Raw genomic sequence first — 17,092 nt, forward strand, 5'->3', positions numbered from 1 at the left:
TAGTTAAATTGCAGTACCGGATGGGGTAAACAAATTAGCAAAAAGCATATTACGTAAAGAAAGTTTTTCAAAAATTGCAATTTATTGCAATAGTAAAACCAAATACAAATATAAATTAACTTTAATTTATTTTTTAACTGTGGTGTCATTTATAGGAATTTGACAGTTTTCATGTTACTATAAATGAGAGCACATTGTAAAATATCCAACTTTTATCAAGCACAAGAAACTGTCCAAAAAACCTCCTATTGCAAATTAAGCATTTTATAGTTTGGTTTTTTTTTTTTTCTTTTTTTTGGTCTAATAAATATATATTTACACATTAAAATTCCAGTCCTACAGTAAGTCAGAAACTGTTATTTAGAACTCTGACTTAACATAAAAAAAAAATTACACACAGAACTTAAACAGCATGGAAACATGAAACTTGACAAAAAAACTAATTTATATACAAATAAGACCTACTATACAACTAAATACAGCTATTTACATGAACATTTATCCCCAAAGCTGCCTTTAAATACATTCAGTTTTAGTAGCTACTTTACGCTTGTCCCAGAACACTCTTGAGGTCCAGAAAGAGGTGGGAAGTAACCAAGTACAAATACTTTGTTACTGTACTTAAGTAAATTTGTCTGGTTTCAGTACTTTACCATTTATTTATTTATTTTTTTTACAACTTTTTACTTTCACTCAAATCTTTTACACAAATATCTGTACTTTCTATTTCTTACATTTTCAAACCAGACTCATTACTTGAGTTTTACTTTCAATATTTGGTGACGTCAATATTTTTTCTTCTCATTGTGTGCCGTTTTCAGCCCATCAACCGATTTCCTGTCATTGTGGGGTTTTTCAATCTACCACTGTTGTATCATTTCCTGGTTATCACACACCACAGATGTGGACTAGTTTACAAAACTAAAAATGAGCAGGGCTGAAGGCAACAAGAATTATGGGGCTGACGTGAATGAGACAGAGGGAGTCAGTGATGTAAACATGACTGAGAACAGACACATTCCTGATCACCTGATCATCATCATCTTCTCTCTGCTTGTGTTCTATATGGTGGTGGTTTAGCCTGGATTCATTCATAAGATAACAAAATTTGATATTCGTTTTGTATTAATACTGTTACCAGTGTGACGCTAAAACAGGTAGCAGTAATGGCTACTGTTTACTTAAGTTCATGTCAGAGTCCAAACTTCTTTACTTTAACTTGAGTATAAAAATGTAGTCAGAGCTTTATCTTTTACCAGAGTCTTTTAAAACAATTAGTATTTGTACTTCTGCTTGAGTGAACGGTATGTGTACTTTTTTGTGTGTGTACTTGAGTCCGGCATGTTCTTTGGAGGAGGAAAGACACCAGGGAACCCAGAATAAACCCACGCTGACACTATTCAGATTTTAGGATTGAACTAAGATCACATTTACAGACTTCAAGGCTTTTACCTTTAAAGTGCCATACATGCTGTAAACATTTATATTAAAAAATATTTTTTTTATTATAGATTAATTTGTCAAATCCTCAAATACATGTTCTAAACCTGTTTCAAGGCATTATTACAGTTTCTAAAATATCAAACTTCACATCTAAAATCAAGCTTAAAATGAGTTTTTTGTGCTCTTTGAAGAAGAGCTCTTTGTTACATTTAATTATATTCATAACCTTTTTTTTTTTATTTATGGTTGAATCCTTACAAACAGTAACTGTTTCCAAAATCTATTCCAGTCTCCATCAATCAAAGTAACAGGATGTCTTCCTGACTGATCTCAGCGACAGGCTGCCTCCAGTAGCAGAATGAACTGAAGTCAGGAAAATTCAGGGCAGCACTTTGTTCTTTGGCGACCAGAGGGAAAACATGATCTACAAGCTCATTGAGGCGACTATACCTGTAAAACATACGTAGTAAAAGTTCATCACCAAGGCCACATGTTTAGAATCATCATGCTATAAAATGACAAACGTGACAATGAATTTCAAAGAAACAGTTTTTTTACAGGTAAAATTATACTGTAATTTATTGCATACATTTGTATACTCAACATTATTAAAGGCAGTGAATTGAAATGCTTTGAGTTATCGTGGTTAGAATTTAAATGATAAATTAATTCAGTCTGTACTGGACCTTAAAGCAGAAGGAGTTTTAGAAGACAGTTCATGTCAAGTCATAAACTTACGATGTCTTGTTGCCTTTGGTCAGCTCTTGAATGACCTCCCCTTTGGGGTTCACTGTGAATATGTGGCATGCAGGAACTTGCACATGCTTGTAGGCGAACACATCCTGGAAGTTCATTGACAAATCTGAGCATTATTACATGTCTCGCAAAAGAAATACAGTATACACTTAAATTAGATGCAAATATGGTACAGAGAATCCTCAGTTGATTAGAACACCTGCTTTTGTTTAATATGTTGCCATGAAGTGGGTAAATATAACAAATATGTTAACATTATAATATCCACAATGTGTAGTAATAAATATACCTGCAAGTGCCAGCAAAACAATAGTGCACCATTCAAATAATAGATTTGGTAGAAATATTTTTTTACCTTCTAATCACCTGTCAGTGTTAAAAGTAATGTACAGAGAACACCCACAATTTCATTATAATAATATATCTCATCACCCTGCCTTCAATAAAAAAACTGGTCACTAGAGACATACATTATTTGTAGATGTCCAATACCTGCATCTGATTTTGTATCTTACTCACTCAAAAACAGGACAGGTTCTTCATCACATAAACTATTAACAGTGAGGTAGCATTCACTGGGTGAACACTACAGAATTAAAATAAAGTGACTACAGTATATTCAATACATTTAAAATGTTTAGCATTTCATTTGAACAATTTAATTTGCTCAAGTCCTCTCTGCGGCTGCATTATCATTTCAATTAAACAGCTTGTGTTTGTGACTCCGGACTAGTATGAACACAGTAAAGCGAGAGATTAAAGACCACTTGCGCAACAGGACGTATAACATGGTTTGTAAAGAACCATGCGGCTGTAAGAAGCCTCAGAAAAGGAACACTGCACTAAAAGCTCACATTGCTGCGGTTGCCGAAGGCTGCATAAAACGGCTGAGTGTTCAAAGGGAACAGATTTCTGATGTCAGTTAAGCACTCGATCTTAAACTTCTCCGGTTTCTTCTCGATCAGCTCCCTTGGAAACAGAGTAAAAGTTCATTTCAAAAGCTGTACTATAATAAGGCTTCATACTAAACTGCTTGATTTAATTTTATTTTGGGGAAGTGTTTGTGTGGGGTTTTTTTACCTGTGGAAAGCTGAAAGCAGACTGCTGGGTGAAAGCATCAGAGGTCCTCGTGGTAAAATGGTGCCGCTATCATTAACCCCCTGCAAATATCCTCTAGTAATACCAGCCATCCCAATCGCACGTGCTGAACAGTATAAAAACTTATAGCCATTCCTGTAAAATAACACACAAAAGCTGTACGTTCTGTAGGAAGTTGGATTATAAGGTACCGGATTATCCTTATATACATATGTTTTAAAATATCCATGATATATTATGAATTAATTGCATGGCTGCTATATATTGTGTGGTGTTATACAGTATCTTACTCATGTATAGTGTGGTAGAGCTTGGCAATGCCCTGATGTGTCCAGTCTTTTCCAAACTGTGGAAGGAAATGCCCTAATACGTCAGACCTAAGAGAAGCAATTCCATACAATGGTAAAACAGTGTTCACATGACTATACCAACTCCTACATAAACTACTTAATTAGAAAACTAAATCTTCACATGAAAAAAAATCATGACTATAAATTAATAGACATGCCCAATCCTGCTTTTGAATATAAGATGGTCCAAGAGATTTAAATTGTATGGACATTTACATTATATGGCACGCAATTTTGTGGACCCCGGACCATCACAGCCATACGTAGTTGTCAATTTTTAGTCCCCTTTTGCTGTTACAGTAACATTCATGCTGCTGCGAAAGTTGCATGCACAATATTATGTGGCTGTGTTCAACTATGCTTATTTAGCCACATGAGCATTAGCTAGATCAGACACTGAAGTTAGACAAGGAGATCTGGGGTGCAGTCGGTATTCTAGTTTATTCCAAAGGTCTTCAAAAGGTCAGGGCTCTGTGCAGGACATGTCAGTTTTTTCCACTTCAAACATTCAAACCATGACTTGCTTTGTGCACAGGGGAATGGTCATGCTGGAAAAGCCCTTAGTTCCAGGGAAGTGAAAATGTAATTCGCATTGTAACAAATGACTGAGGAATACCCACTAATAAGTTTGTCCACTGATCTCTTTTGACCACATCTGGAGTTTGTTCAACAAATAAATAAGTATGGTTGGTCAGGTGTCCGCATTTGGTCACATGGTGTATTTTAGGTAACTGATCGATCAAAATCTGTTAACAAAAATAAATAAATTTGTAAAAGACAGTTGAGATTATTTTGAAGCTCTTGTTTTATCTGGGTTTGCCAGTGTTTCTGATGGCACAGTGGTAGATGTCATATTAAATAATACAAAAAAATAGTTGTGAATTTAAATTGTGTTGTGATCCTGAAATAAAGAAACTGGTCTAATCCTATCATAGTGCCACTGCACCAAAGAATTTTCCTATTTATATTTAATAGTATTTGAATGCATCTTCAAAACAAAGTCATTAATGTAGCAATAGACACACTTCTAACACATGAACTCATATATTATTTCTAAAGCAGTGCTAAACAACTTCTTTTCCTTTTGGCTTCTCCCATTAGGGGTCACCACAGATCATCCGTCTCCCCCATGTCCTCTACATCTGCCTCTTTCTCACTAACTACCTGCATGTCTTCCCTCATCACATCCATAAACCTCCTCTTTGGTCTTCCTCTTTTCCTCCTACCTGGTGGCTCCATCCTCAGCATTCTCCTACCGAAATATACCCTATGTCCCTCCTCTGCACATGTCCAAACCATCTCAATCTTGCTTCCTCACCTTGTCTCCAAAACGTCCTACAAGCCCTGTCAATATATAAAAATAATCAAATTACCCTTTGTGGATATTTTTGAAAGCTTGTAGAGCACTGATAATACTCAGTGAACAGCGAGGAGAATCCACATTTTAAATTAAACATCTGTAGTCTGAGGACTATTGAAACAATGATGCTAGGCATATCCCTTGATATCTGCATTAATACTATGATAATGATAGCATACTTAGTGATGGTGCCGTCGATGTCGGAGATGACAATCTTGTCATTCCAATGCCACAGATAGATGGTGCCCTCACAGCGACATGTGCCCTGGTACTGCGTCGTGATACTGAACACCACATCATTCGGCCCCTCCTTAAGGCCCAGACTCGCCTTTCATAGATATAAGAAATTATGCAGATCAGGAAAACTCAATCACTTTCTCGATTACTTCACATGTCTGAGAAACGAATTTGGAATTTGCCACTTACTATCTGATCGGATGAAAGCCGTAATGATTTCTTGTAAGAGTGCGTGTGTGTGTGGCCTGCTGCTTGGACGGACCCAGCAAACGCAGTTGTGTTCAGCTCTTTAGAGTCTTCATCAGTGGATGAGTCTGCACATGCCATCTGCCTGGAAAATATTGGAATATCGCTCATTGTACTGTATGCTAAATATTTATGGAAACATACGCTTTGCAACCACACTGTATATCTATATCGTATATAGAGTAGTAAAAATCTATTTGAATGTTTTTTAAATAAAAAAATTTTCAGATTATTTTTTTATAATAGTTTTGCATGATTTATTTTTTTATATGGAAGCCATTTTTGGAACAGTACGTGACAAAGGTGTCAAAAGACTGGCAAAGATGTGAGCTCTAAATAAGATTATGCATGCTTTAATTTACCTTTTTTAACAAAAGGATAATAATAATAATAATAATTAATGTTTTTAAGCATCTACACAGAAGCAACTGTGCTTACTGTGAATCAGGACTGTCATGGTAATGGTGCTGGGTTCCACGAAATGCATTGCATGCTGGTTGTTTGATCTCGGACTAAATAAGAATAAAAAAATCTGAATAAAAAATCCAGCTATTTCAAATGTACTACAAAACTAAACAGAGTACTGTTTATACACATATGTAACACATAAATACCTGTTGTACAATGTTCTTCCTCCAGAACCACCAGCGGGTTTTTTTTTTCGGCATCTTCTGTTTCACCCAGGCATCCTCAGCTGCCTGCATCACACAACAAACACAACACTCATGTGTAATATGTGATATAAGACTTCTACTGAGTTTAAGAGCTGTAAAAATGTTTGCATAATGAGTACTGATGTCAAACCTTGGGCAGGGTTTTCTGAAAAGCCTGCATACAGAGAACAAGTGGAGCAGCCAGAGTCCAATTATAGTATCTGAGGGAATAACCAGAAAGCTTGGAGGCCACAGGTATACTTCTAATCTTAAATATATAATGAAATAATTCCAACTATAAATGTTTAATTGTTAACTGACCTGTTGTCAATTCTTACAACCAGGTTTGGGTTGTCAATGATGCCTGGGTTGTCAACAAACTGCTGGTAGGTGACTATATGTTTAAAAAACTTCTCTGTAATATAATAACATAGTTTCAATCTGTAAAAATGTGAACTGCAAAACACATGGCATAGCACAATTATTCATACACCCTGTGAGAAGAGAAACGTCTGCATCTGGACTTTATGCCTCTGTTTTAATAGACATGAAGTCACACACAGATGTGGCTTTGTGCATGTTACAGTTGTCACCCTGAAATGTGGGAAAATTCGGTTTTGCATTCTTCTTTGACATATAAATTAAAAAAGCCGGCATCAAAATGACATACATCCACCCTATGAGCAACTTATTTAAACAGTACAATTAGGCACTGCTTTACATGAATGAATCAGATGTTTTTTCATCCTTAATGTAATGCAGATGTTCTTACAGGTCTAAAGTTATTTCGACTTGCACAGTAAAATACTATCATTGTATTTAATAATAAAAAAAAAAAGACTGTGCAACTAACTGTTTATTAAAAATAAATAAGTCATTTGTAATTTTGGGTCAACAAGTTTACTCACTTTGAACAATTTAGCACAAATCAAACACCTTTATTTCAGCATTAAGGATGCACAGTTTGTCAGGTTCTGGAACATGCTTGGGCAAATCTGGGTGCATCTGAGTGAAGCTTCAACGGTTATGATTCTTACTTTTATACTGATTCTTGTGCTTAGCACACTTATATGGCGAGTATAAAATGTACCTTTCCACAAACCATTTTGCTATTTTGTTATAATTCAACTTTCAACATAGACTTATTAGGAAAAAATATATTTTCTAAAGCAAGGACAGCCAGCTAAATATTGGTGCCATTACCACAATGTGTTGAAATCTCCCACGTTTGAAATGATTTTCATTAATGAAATATTGTACGAAATGCATGTGTACCCTTATTAACATAATCACTGTCTCCAATGCCTCCGCAGAGAGACAGCGATACAGGTGGCAGCTCCAGTGTGGAGTCAGACAGACATTCTGTCCCGCTGTCTGCCGCTGCGCTGCCCACTGACTGAGGAGAACCAGATCGAATACACCCTTGCTGCCACTGCTCCGATGACTCACTACACACACATATACAAAACTATTTGTACACACCTATAAATATAGGCAAACTGTTTTTAATGTCATAGAAAACCCAAATACAATAATTTCACAGCAATGCTGAAAGAAGTGTACCTTCTGGGGAAGTAGCGAGCTGCAACATGTGGCTCTAGTGTTGTGAGGTCATCCAGGTAGATATCTTCTGGACCTTGATGCTGACTCCTTTTTCTCACTACTTTATTACACACAGATGCATATTAACTGTACAAACAAACAAACCCACATGGATGTGTCTATAGTATATGCAGAAGAGTTTGTAGACACCGGACTATCACACAGATATATTAAAGTTTAATAATTTCCCTTCTTTGGTACTAAAAAGCTAAAATCTGTCTACTATACACAGAATAAACTCCATGAAGATGTCTCCTCCTCAAGATACACCTGTGCCTGACCTTACTAATGCTCTTGTGGCTAAATTAGCACATCACAACATCCCTGTTCTTGCAGAATGGAGCTCGTTTTTATGAATAAACGAGATCTCTAGATATCTGAGATGTAATAAACTACACACGATGTCCACACACATTTGCAGGCAAATATGAAAGGGAATATTTTTATTGAATAAGCATCCATATTCGAAATGGAGCAGTGATCAGTAATATATTTATTCTATAAAAATGTGTTTGGTGTGTGTGTGTATTGTACCATACTGTAACCAATTTTACCTTTCCTTTTGCAGCTTGGATCTGTTTTGTCACCCAAGGGATGAACAGCAGCAGTCTGAAGCACACAAACAGGAAGCAGGCCTCCCCCAAGTGAATTAACAGAATCATGGTTTGACCCTGAGGAATCAGACTTTAAGGTACATTGTTCAGACGTGGGCGTGTTTTGGTCCCGTCTACATGTCTGACACACTATGTGTTGCACATGAGTTTGTGAATTGCAGGTACAAGACTCGTTTACTTGTGTTTGTGGATCACAGTTAGGTTCAGCGTGATTCTCTGATCTATCTGGAAAAGGTGTTTGTTTAGGTATTTTAACGTCTGCTTGGCTTATTGTGGATTGTGGCTGAGGTTCTTGTTTGGTGGTGGGTGGTTCAGGCTGAGGTTTGATGATTGCTTGGACAGATTCTCCTCTGTGCTCTATTTCTGTTGCCCAGGCTTTTATGTTGTCGATGACCCGAAAGTGAGTACTGTCATTTGGCGTAATGCTGACTGTCTTCAAAGACTCCATCCATTCTCTACTACTTGACTAAATGCCATTGTGAAGGAACAAGAAAAATAAAATGAATTACTTAGACACAAATGTAAAAAAAACACTTCACACATTAACCATTTCCCCTTACACCTATATTATGCTAAAATCTCATACTAATATCAGAATCAGAATACAAAGTCTTTAGTCTTAAGTATTCTTACACAGATTTGTTACACAGTAAGTCACAAGATACATAAGTGAAACTAAAAACTCTGGATTTTTGTGCAATTATTACTTTATGTTTAACTGTTCATGAGTGTGATGGCATACAGGAACATGCTTTTCTGCAATTTATACTGTACACTAACTGTTCACATGCAACTACATCCAAAAAATACAGCATGCCATGTTACACCCAGTGACATCATATGGAATCAGAGTTACACCCAGATGTATAATAAAAGCTTCTGACAGAAATAATGTACCAGTAATGTATTCAGACTATAAGTAGAAAAAAAGTAGACAAAACTAATCCACTAGACATCCTAGATTGATATGTCTATAAAGAGAACATGCTGACTGATTCGCCAGATTCACTGAATTTGTACCTTGGTGGTTTCTGGAAGTTCTCCCCAAGTCCACTGCATATGGTTGTCATGGTGGTTGACATTGTTGGATGACCTTATTGCCAGTTCTGAATCACTCTTTGGAGAGCTGGGCTCTGAAACACTCCTACTGAAACAATATGCAATACATTTGTGTTTGTATATAGGTTTTTTCAGTGAGCATGTAAATGTTTTTACTAGATTGGATTCTGAGGATAATATAACAAACCTTGATATGAATGCATTAAAACATGCTTAAAGCAACAGCATGTCCTATTGAGGACACAAGACTGTGTCTTCAGAGCAGGTGACAAAGTGGTCCTAATAACAGCAATGTCCTGGGCTATCAGAGAGGCAAAGCATGCATAAGCACAGAAAATCCACAACCACTTCAAGTACAGAGGTGACACGGGGCGCATGCGGCATGATATTCAAGCCATCACCAATTACAGGACAACATCCCCTGCCTGTGACAGTCATGGCTCCCTTCCAGATGATCTGAACAGCTTCTACGCTCGGTTTGAAGAGCAAAAGAGCACCCCTCCTCCCAACGACCAGATGCTGTGTAGGGAAAGCTCTAAACAGACACAACCCACAGAAAGCTGCTGGAACAGACAACATTCCTGGCAAAGTGCGCAAAGGATGTGCAGACCAACTGTTCCTACCAACATCTACCTCTCTCCGAGCAGTGCTATCGTTCCAACGTGCTGGAAGGCAACAAACAATGTCACCATGCCAAAGAAGACTTCAGTGTCATGCCTCAATAACTACCGAGTCATCACACTTACACACATCATCATGAAGTTCTTCGAGATGCTAGTCAGGAGGTACATCAAGACCCTGCCGCCCTTCTCACTGGAGCTGCTGCAGTTCGCATATCAACCCAATGCATATCAACCAAAACTACTGTTTGATTTCACTGTATACTGTACTGTACATGGATGAAATGACACTCACAGCAAATTAACTTAACTTGATATATAAGAACAAAAATCATTTTTCACATTTAGAACTTTCTCTGCTTGTTATGACGAAGATCTACTGAAATTATAATGAAGAAAGTAGACAAATATATATAGAGAGAGGCTCATGTCAAAGTATTGATACAGCATAACTGGTTCTGTTGTTAAAACCAAAACACTGAAGATGTTTGGGTTTAAGATCAGGAGATGATGAAAAATTTAGTTTCCTGATAAATAATAGGTCTGAGTGCATTTCCCTCTCTTCTTCTCTCTTTTAGCTTCAGAATGGCTTGGTTTTCTCCCATAAAAAACTCTCTGGTCTTTATGTTGGTTTATCCATTAGATTTATAAATGTTTTTGTCACAGGCAAAACCCTGGGCTCAAACCAAGAATACACATTATTAAATACGTTGTTATATGATTTATCGCTTATTTTTTTATTACTGAAACACATCTAGATATGTAAATAGGTAAATATCAAGAAATAAATTCTGATCTGTTGTGTGATATTCATTCTTTTTTATCACAAACCAAACTGTCCTTTTGACAAAACTACAGTATGGCCTTGACATTCCAATACCTTCAGAGGGGACTGTATGCAAGGTTAGAGCACCACCTTGTGGAGACTCTTCCATATGCTAAATTTCAGTAAAGGCAGTGAGGGAGTATGGAAGGGTGTGTGTGAGGAAGCTAGTTAGTTAGTTACAAGGCTAGTGTGTGTGTGTGTGTGTGTGTGTGTGTGTGTGTGTGTGTGTGTGTGTGTGTGTGTGTGTGTGTGTGTGTGTGTGTGTGTGTGTATACCTGTCTGGAGCCCAATCACCATCAGACAGTGGGTAGTTATCAATGTAGTGAGAAGTAAGTTGCTGTCTGAGTTCAGCTGAATCCCTGATTGATGGCATCCTGCACGCACAAAAGCACAGCTAAGTTTTTGTTTAACAGTATTAACTATAACAGGATAATGTAATACAATATATATTTTTGGCTAACACATGTCCTATGTCCCTGGAATACGTCTACCTGTCTGATTTAATACCGTGCTCAGCATATGATTGTTATTAATAATAATTATTATTCTAATTATTATAACTCAACTCTGCCTGTTCTCTCCTCTGCTCAGTTGTTTTGTGTTTTCGCTTTCTTCTTTTCTTCTTTTTCATCATAGCACCCCCTCCATCCTCTATTACTCCTGTCTCATAGCATGATTCACACATGTGAGAGTCATGGCTCCAGAATACTGGTTCCTCAGTTGGGATCGGTGATGTAACCAGATGGTCAGGGACCAATTCCTGTAGTTACAAAACCATAAAACTATTTTCATTTGTTAAATGAATTTAAAGATTAATTTCAATTATAAGATGCTAAAAGCAAAAAATAAATAAAAAAAACTTAAGCCATATGATTATTGTGCAAAATAAAGACTACACTTGTTAGTCGAATTGCCCTGAAAATGACATTGACAATTTTTCTGGTAGTTGTGGCTATAGAATACCGTATTTTTCGGACTATAAGCCGCTACTTTTTCCCCACGTTTTGAACCCCGCGGCTTAAACAACGAAGCGGCTTATTGATGAATTTTTCCTGGGTTTTTCCCGGTTTCACAAACTTCAAGCCAAAAAACTGAAGCCCATAACATTAGACCAATGAAATTTCCGAACGGAAACTGGGAAAAACGCACCTCGCCCGTGTTCTGAGCTGCACGGCATCGGGAGAAAAAACGTTTTTTTTAAATGCACGAGGATGCCAAAGATAAACTCCTGAGAGAATTACAGTAGTTGTGAAAGGAAGGAGGAAGACAGTGAACAATGACTTTCTTGGTAGGCTACTGTTTAGATACAAGCCGTTGTAACGCGTTGAGTCTGGGTGAAGGGAGAGCTCGCTAACTCCAGTTGCAACAGAAATCATGTAAGCACAGACAGGTTTCCAAAACTCGTGCTTTTTTATTATTCTTGGCAACAGCGTTACGGGTTAGTCAAAGAAACTTAGAAATGAGCATCAGAAAATAATAAGGACATATTCCTCGGCCTCTACACATGCGGTAATAGCGGAAAAATACGGCTCCAGGCTTTTCCCAAAATGCCGCTCTGCTCCTAAAGGAAGCGCAACATATTTCACCCGTTACACCGTGTAACAGTCACTGTCTTTCGTTAAAGCCTGTGTAAAGTTCATTAGTTCATTAGTTTTGTGCGGCTTATAGACAGGTGCGGCTTATTTATGTTCAAAATAAAAATCTTTGTCAAATTCAGTGGGTGCGGCTTATATATGTGTGCGCTTAATAGTCCGGACATTACGGTATATAGATGCTTATTGCTTTACCAGCTAGTTATCTCACTCACTTTTACATATCTAAAACATTTGCTTGGGTCCTTTACAATACACAGACTTTGTAAGCTGGCTTACATCAGTGTCCTGGGTCTCCTGGACGAAGAAAGCCTCCCCGTTATCACCCAGTTTCATATGCAGATTTACTGGAGACCCATTAACCTCAATGTCAATCTGTAGATTAAGAGGAAATAAACAGTCTAAAGGAAAATACAGTGACAAGGAAACATCTATTATATATCCTAAACATAACTCATCATTGCATATGTATGTTAGGCTGAAATAGTTAGAGCTCTCTTACAGTGTAGCCTCATACCGACATTTTTATTTCATGTTCGCAATTTTATCTAAAAAGTTTAAGCTAATTGCTTTTATTTAATTATAGCAATATCACATTAAATAACATATAATCACTCTAAATAATATTAGCCACTATAAAATGTAATGACAGGTGGAAGAAAGCCAGAGGAAACACACTCACCTGGGGACCCTGGAGCTGTCAACACTGTCTGCTGTACCACAGTGCTTCCCTAGGTTCCACTGTGCTATTTTTAATTAAGCAAATTATTGAAGTTTGGAGAACTTTATTTACAGCGTGTACACTATAGCCACGTTTACATGTACACCTTTCTGTCATTCCGATTAAAATCATTCCGAATTGAAAGATTCAGTGGACTGTTTACGAGACGTTAGCTGAAATAAAGTGTTGCTCTTAAACAAGCAACAGCATGAATTTGTAGGCATACTTCTGCTGGAAGTTATGACAAGGCACGTGCTAGAAGCTGAGCTTTTTGGTGGCTGTGCATCTCTAAGGAGCATCTCAATAAAAAGCAGCAAAGCAGAAGCGTGTGGATGAGGGTCTGTAGTAAGGACTGGTGGGAGGGATTGTATTGCTGGGATTTAGTAACCTGGACTGGAAACTAAACGTTTGTTCGGATTTATGGCCCTAGAAGAAGAGACCATCAGAAATCCAATTCCCCTGTTTATGCGTGTCACGGTTGTTTCATACAAACTCGAAAGCTGTGCTGAATAATGTGTCATGGCAAATCAATTCGGTGTTCACAAGAGCACAGTAAAAGATTTGTGTATATCCTCTGCAAGGGAATGATGAATTGGCTGATATGAGATCTGATACAGATGCCAGGTTAAGAGGAGGCATTTGAATTTGAATTTTGTCTCTCAAGTAAGGGTTTAAAAAATAAATCGGTTTACGCGTTTACATAGCATACATTTTATTTTGTTTGGTTTATAGAAAGGTTTATCCCACCCCTTTCAAACCAAATAACGATTACATTAGTTTTGGGCATTCTTTTTCTTATTGAGGTGTTTCTATGAAGCATTTTCAATTGGATTGGACTTAAACCGAGTGCTCCATGTGAACGCACCTTATGCTAAATGGAGAATCTGTTTACCATTAGAACAATACAGACACTTTAGTGTAAAACTGACCTCTTAAACCTATTAGACTATATCCCATTAAATAAAATAAATAGATAATATATTATGTGGATAAAAATGTTTTTGTTGAAACCAAACTAACCCTCTATTTACAAAAAGGTCCTCAATCAATATGAGCTATTATACATGCACAATGAATCTTATATATTTGCTGTGACTAAAACAAACATGAATAGTTCATAAATGGATGTTGTTTCATCATGCCGTTGCAATCCACTCACCACTTTCTCTCTGGAGTGCAGAACTCCCAGCTTGCCAAAGCGGACATGGAATGGTGAGCACTGGAAAGATCCATCAAGCTGCTTCACAACCACCACATCGATACAGCCTGAAAGAGTAGCCTGATTTAGGCCTTTATACAGCTTCCTGACTGTCCCCAACAACTGACCTACATAGTTCATTCTGACCACCTGAAAAACAGAGCAGAAAAGAGCCAGAGAGACGTTGGATCATTGGAACAAGTAAAGCAGAAGCTACTCAATGCAAATTTCTGCTTGCATATTTGTTAGTAAAATGTTTTCCCCTCCAAGTCATGACAGATCCATGAACGCACACCATTCAGCTGTAAAAGGCTCATGAAATATCCTTTGTGAAGTATAAATTAACTAAAGCGCTCAGATTATTATCTCTCATAAACAAACCAGGGTTTGAGTTATAAAACCAAAACAATTTGAAAACAAATAGAACTTAAATGTTGTCTGTTGAACTGTTTTAGAATATTGTGTGGACTATTTTAATCCTGGCGGAGTGTAGATTGGCGTATAATAAAATGCAAAATAGTGTAATTGCTACAGTTGCTCAAATGCCCAAAAGTGTAATGAACTAATCCCTAATCTCTGAACAGTGGAGATGACTTTGACACATGTGCATATGTGTTTTGTGTATGTCAGTACTCACAACACAACCTTATGCCCTATGAGTCTTAAATAAAGTAAATAGACATTAACATGCCAGAAGTGCAAGGAGCAAGAAAATACATTTCATCACAAACACTAAAGTTAAAACTTAAACAAATTCTAAAACGCTAAAAAAATCCCCTGAAATCTACTGAGTAGAGACCATAACTCACCTTCTTGTTTTCATGAGAAGTGAAACTAACTATTACTAAAACTCCAAATCTTTTACGCCCACATCCTTTCTCCTTCAATGAAATGGCTTTCTTGTTGGACGAATTTCATTTGCTTTTGTATTGAAAAGTGAATTTTCTATCTGAGATTCTACAAACAGTTTGGAGTGTTGAAGTCAAGGAGTCAATAATAGTGAATGCTCTGACCAAGCCATATATGTTGCCCACACACTCTTATTAGCAGAAAGACATCTTGTTGTCTTGACCAGTTGATATCAGTAATCCACCACATTTTGATTGTATTAATTTAAATACACACTATACATTAGTGGCATTTGCATGCCAGATGTGCACGTCTGGCATGTTTACACAGACATGTACAGAAAAGGCCTTGTGCACTAACCACATCCTGTCTCTGTCTGCAGTGTTGTGTGAACTTGTAATGGATTTTACGTAGTATACTTTGTGTACTTTTTAAGACCTATGTAAGGCATTTAAGACCTGACATGCAGCTATAAATTAAAATTCACACTAAGTAGAAAGGCTGAAATTGACAGAAGTGTCATTTCTGTGAAGATTAATTGGGTGACCTTGGGCTTATAAGCCCTTCAGCATCAGGTGAGCGAGTGGAAACCTCTCAAGAGCATTAGACTGTTTATCCAGATTAAGCAGACCCCCCTCCCCCCTCTCTCTCGCTCTCTCTCTCTCTCTCTCTTTCTCTTTCTCTATTTATCTTGCAGATCATATGTTGTTCCAGAGGAAAGAATCTAATCTTCCACATATGATGCTTACCAGTCATATTATAGTTTAGTTTATAATAATGTACAATTCTAAAATGACGACCAACATTATTAGAATAATATAATATGATCTTTACAATAATAACTGGTTTATTTTTTCACAAACTACTAAAATCACAATCTATTCACAAGAACGCTCTTGAATTTCATCTCACCTGGTTTTCCAACTTGTTGCACACCTTCCTCCTGTACTCCTGTAGCCTCCTCAGGGTTCTTTCATTTACATTCTTCTTTTTTTTTTGTAAGAAAAACCTGTCACTGAGAGTCTGTTTAGCTCCTGTGCTCTGTGTCAGAGCTTTCACACTACTCTGACTGTAAAGCATGTGACTCAACCTTGAGGCTAAGTACCACACCGCATACTACTGTACTGAAGAGTGTGCTGGGTGCCACAGAGGCCACGGTAGCGCCCTGCTCTGCTCAGTACTGAAGTACCGAAGTGTGGGTGCGGATTGGGAATAAAGAGCTGTGCGATCACGCGACTATCAGGTGTGTGTGTGTGTATTTATTACATTTGTGTCTGCACATTGCTCATATTCTTATAAGTATTACCATTTTGATTGGAAATATTGACATTTGTTTGTGCAAAGGAGCTTTTGATTAATTTATTATGTTTTTTTAGCTTTTGATTAATTTATTATTTACATCCCACCAATATCAACCATCTGAGAACCTGAGAACCTTCTCTGAATCACAAGTAATAACATCATGAATGCATCTAAACACGTACAGTATAAAATCCAACAAATATCAACAATGTGAGAAAAATCCTTCCCTGAAATCCCCATAATAAAATCATAAACTAAATTTGTTCTAAATAAGGAAAAAATATTTTCAGGATAAAAAACAACAATGTGGTTTGTATAAGTTTCCACTCTGGTTAGTATGGTTTAATATAGTGATCAGGAGTATAGTGGTATATTGAATAACCTGGAGGTAACTCTGGACTGAACTTGAGTACTTTTTTTTTTAAATAAGTGCGTAAATTGCATTCAGTTAGAATCTTTCTAAACCATTTATAAACCATTATTCCATTACATCGGTGTGCTCTAGACCAGAGGTGGCAAAAGTACACACATCCTTTACTTAAGTAGAAGTACAGATACTCATGTTT

The 17,092-nt window shown here is 37.1% G+C and overlaps 1 protein-coding gene across 5 annotated transcripts; it reads right to left on the bottom strand.

Moving 5' to 3' along the window:
* Positions 1 to 79: 79 nt before the first annotated feature.
* On the bottom strand, positions 80 to 16,319 carry LOC124387789 (phosphatidate phosphatase LPIN2-like). 5 transcript variants are annotated; one of them, XM_046852360.1, is made up of 20 exons: positions 16,137 to 16,319; positions 14,337 to 14,525; positions 12,736 to 12,831; positions 11,431 to 11,624; positions 11,140 to 11,238; positions 9,380 to 9,503; positions 8,300 to 8,825; positions 7,707 to 7,806; positions 7,419 to 7,591; positions 6,465 to 6,558; positions 6,295 to 6,364; positions 6,105 to 6,188; positions 5,929 to 6,002; positions 5,434 to 5,575; positions 5,187 to 5,335; positions 3,588 to 3,674; positions 3,280 to 3,432; positions 3,054 to 3,168; positions 2,182 to 2,285; positions 80 to 1,893 (listed from the first exon to the last, which is right to left on the bottom strand). In XM_046852360.1, the coding sequence occupies exons 1-20, from the start codon at positions 16,302 to 16,304 to the stop codon at positions 1,743 to 1,745; spliced, it is 2,892 nt and encodes a 963-aa protein (XP_046708316.1). In that variant the 5' UTR covers positions 16,305 to 16,319; the 3' UTR covers positions 80 to 1,742. The 5 variants fall into 5 exon arrangements, with proteins under 5 accessions (XP_046708316.1, XP_046708317.1, XP_046708315.1 ...); XM_046852361.1 differs by having other exon boundaries at positions 7,707 to 7,803; positions 9,380 to 9,506; XM_046852359.1 differs by having other exon boundaries at positions 9,380 to 9,506.
* Positions 16,320 to 17,092: the final 773 nt, after the last annotated feature.

Source organism: Silurus meridionalis, chromosome 6, assembly GCF_014805685.1.
Source record: "Silurus meridionalis isolate SWU-2019-XX chromosome 6, ASM1480568v1, whole genome shotgun sequence".
Lineage (NCBI taxonomy): Eukaryota > Metazoa > Chordata > Actinopteri > Siluriformes > Siluridae > Silurus > Silurus meridionalis.

What these genes read in the sequence shown, in the direction of transcription:
- LOC124387789 (XM_046852359.1), bottom strand. Translation starts at nt 16,304, where the DNA reads ATGCTTTACAGTCAGAGTAGTGTGAAAGCTCTGACACAGAGCACAGGA. An exon ending in TGCACTCCAGAGAGAAAGTG is followed by an intron (nt 12,832 to 14,336) that starts GTGAGTGGATTG and finishes CTTAATCTACAG; the next exon opens with ATTGACATTGAGGTTAATGG. An exon ending in CAGTGATTATGTTAATAAGG is followed by an intron (nt 6,559 to 7,418) that starts GTACACATGCAT and finishes ATTATATTACAG; the next exon opens with AGAAGTTTTTTAAACATATA.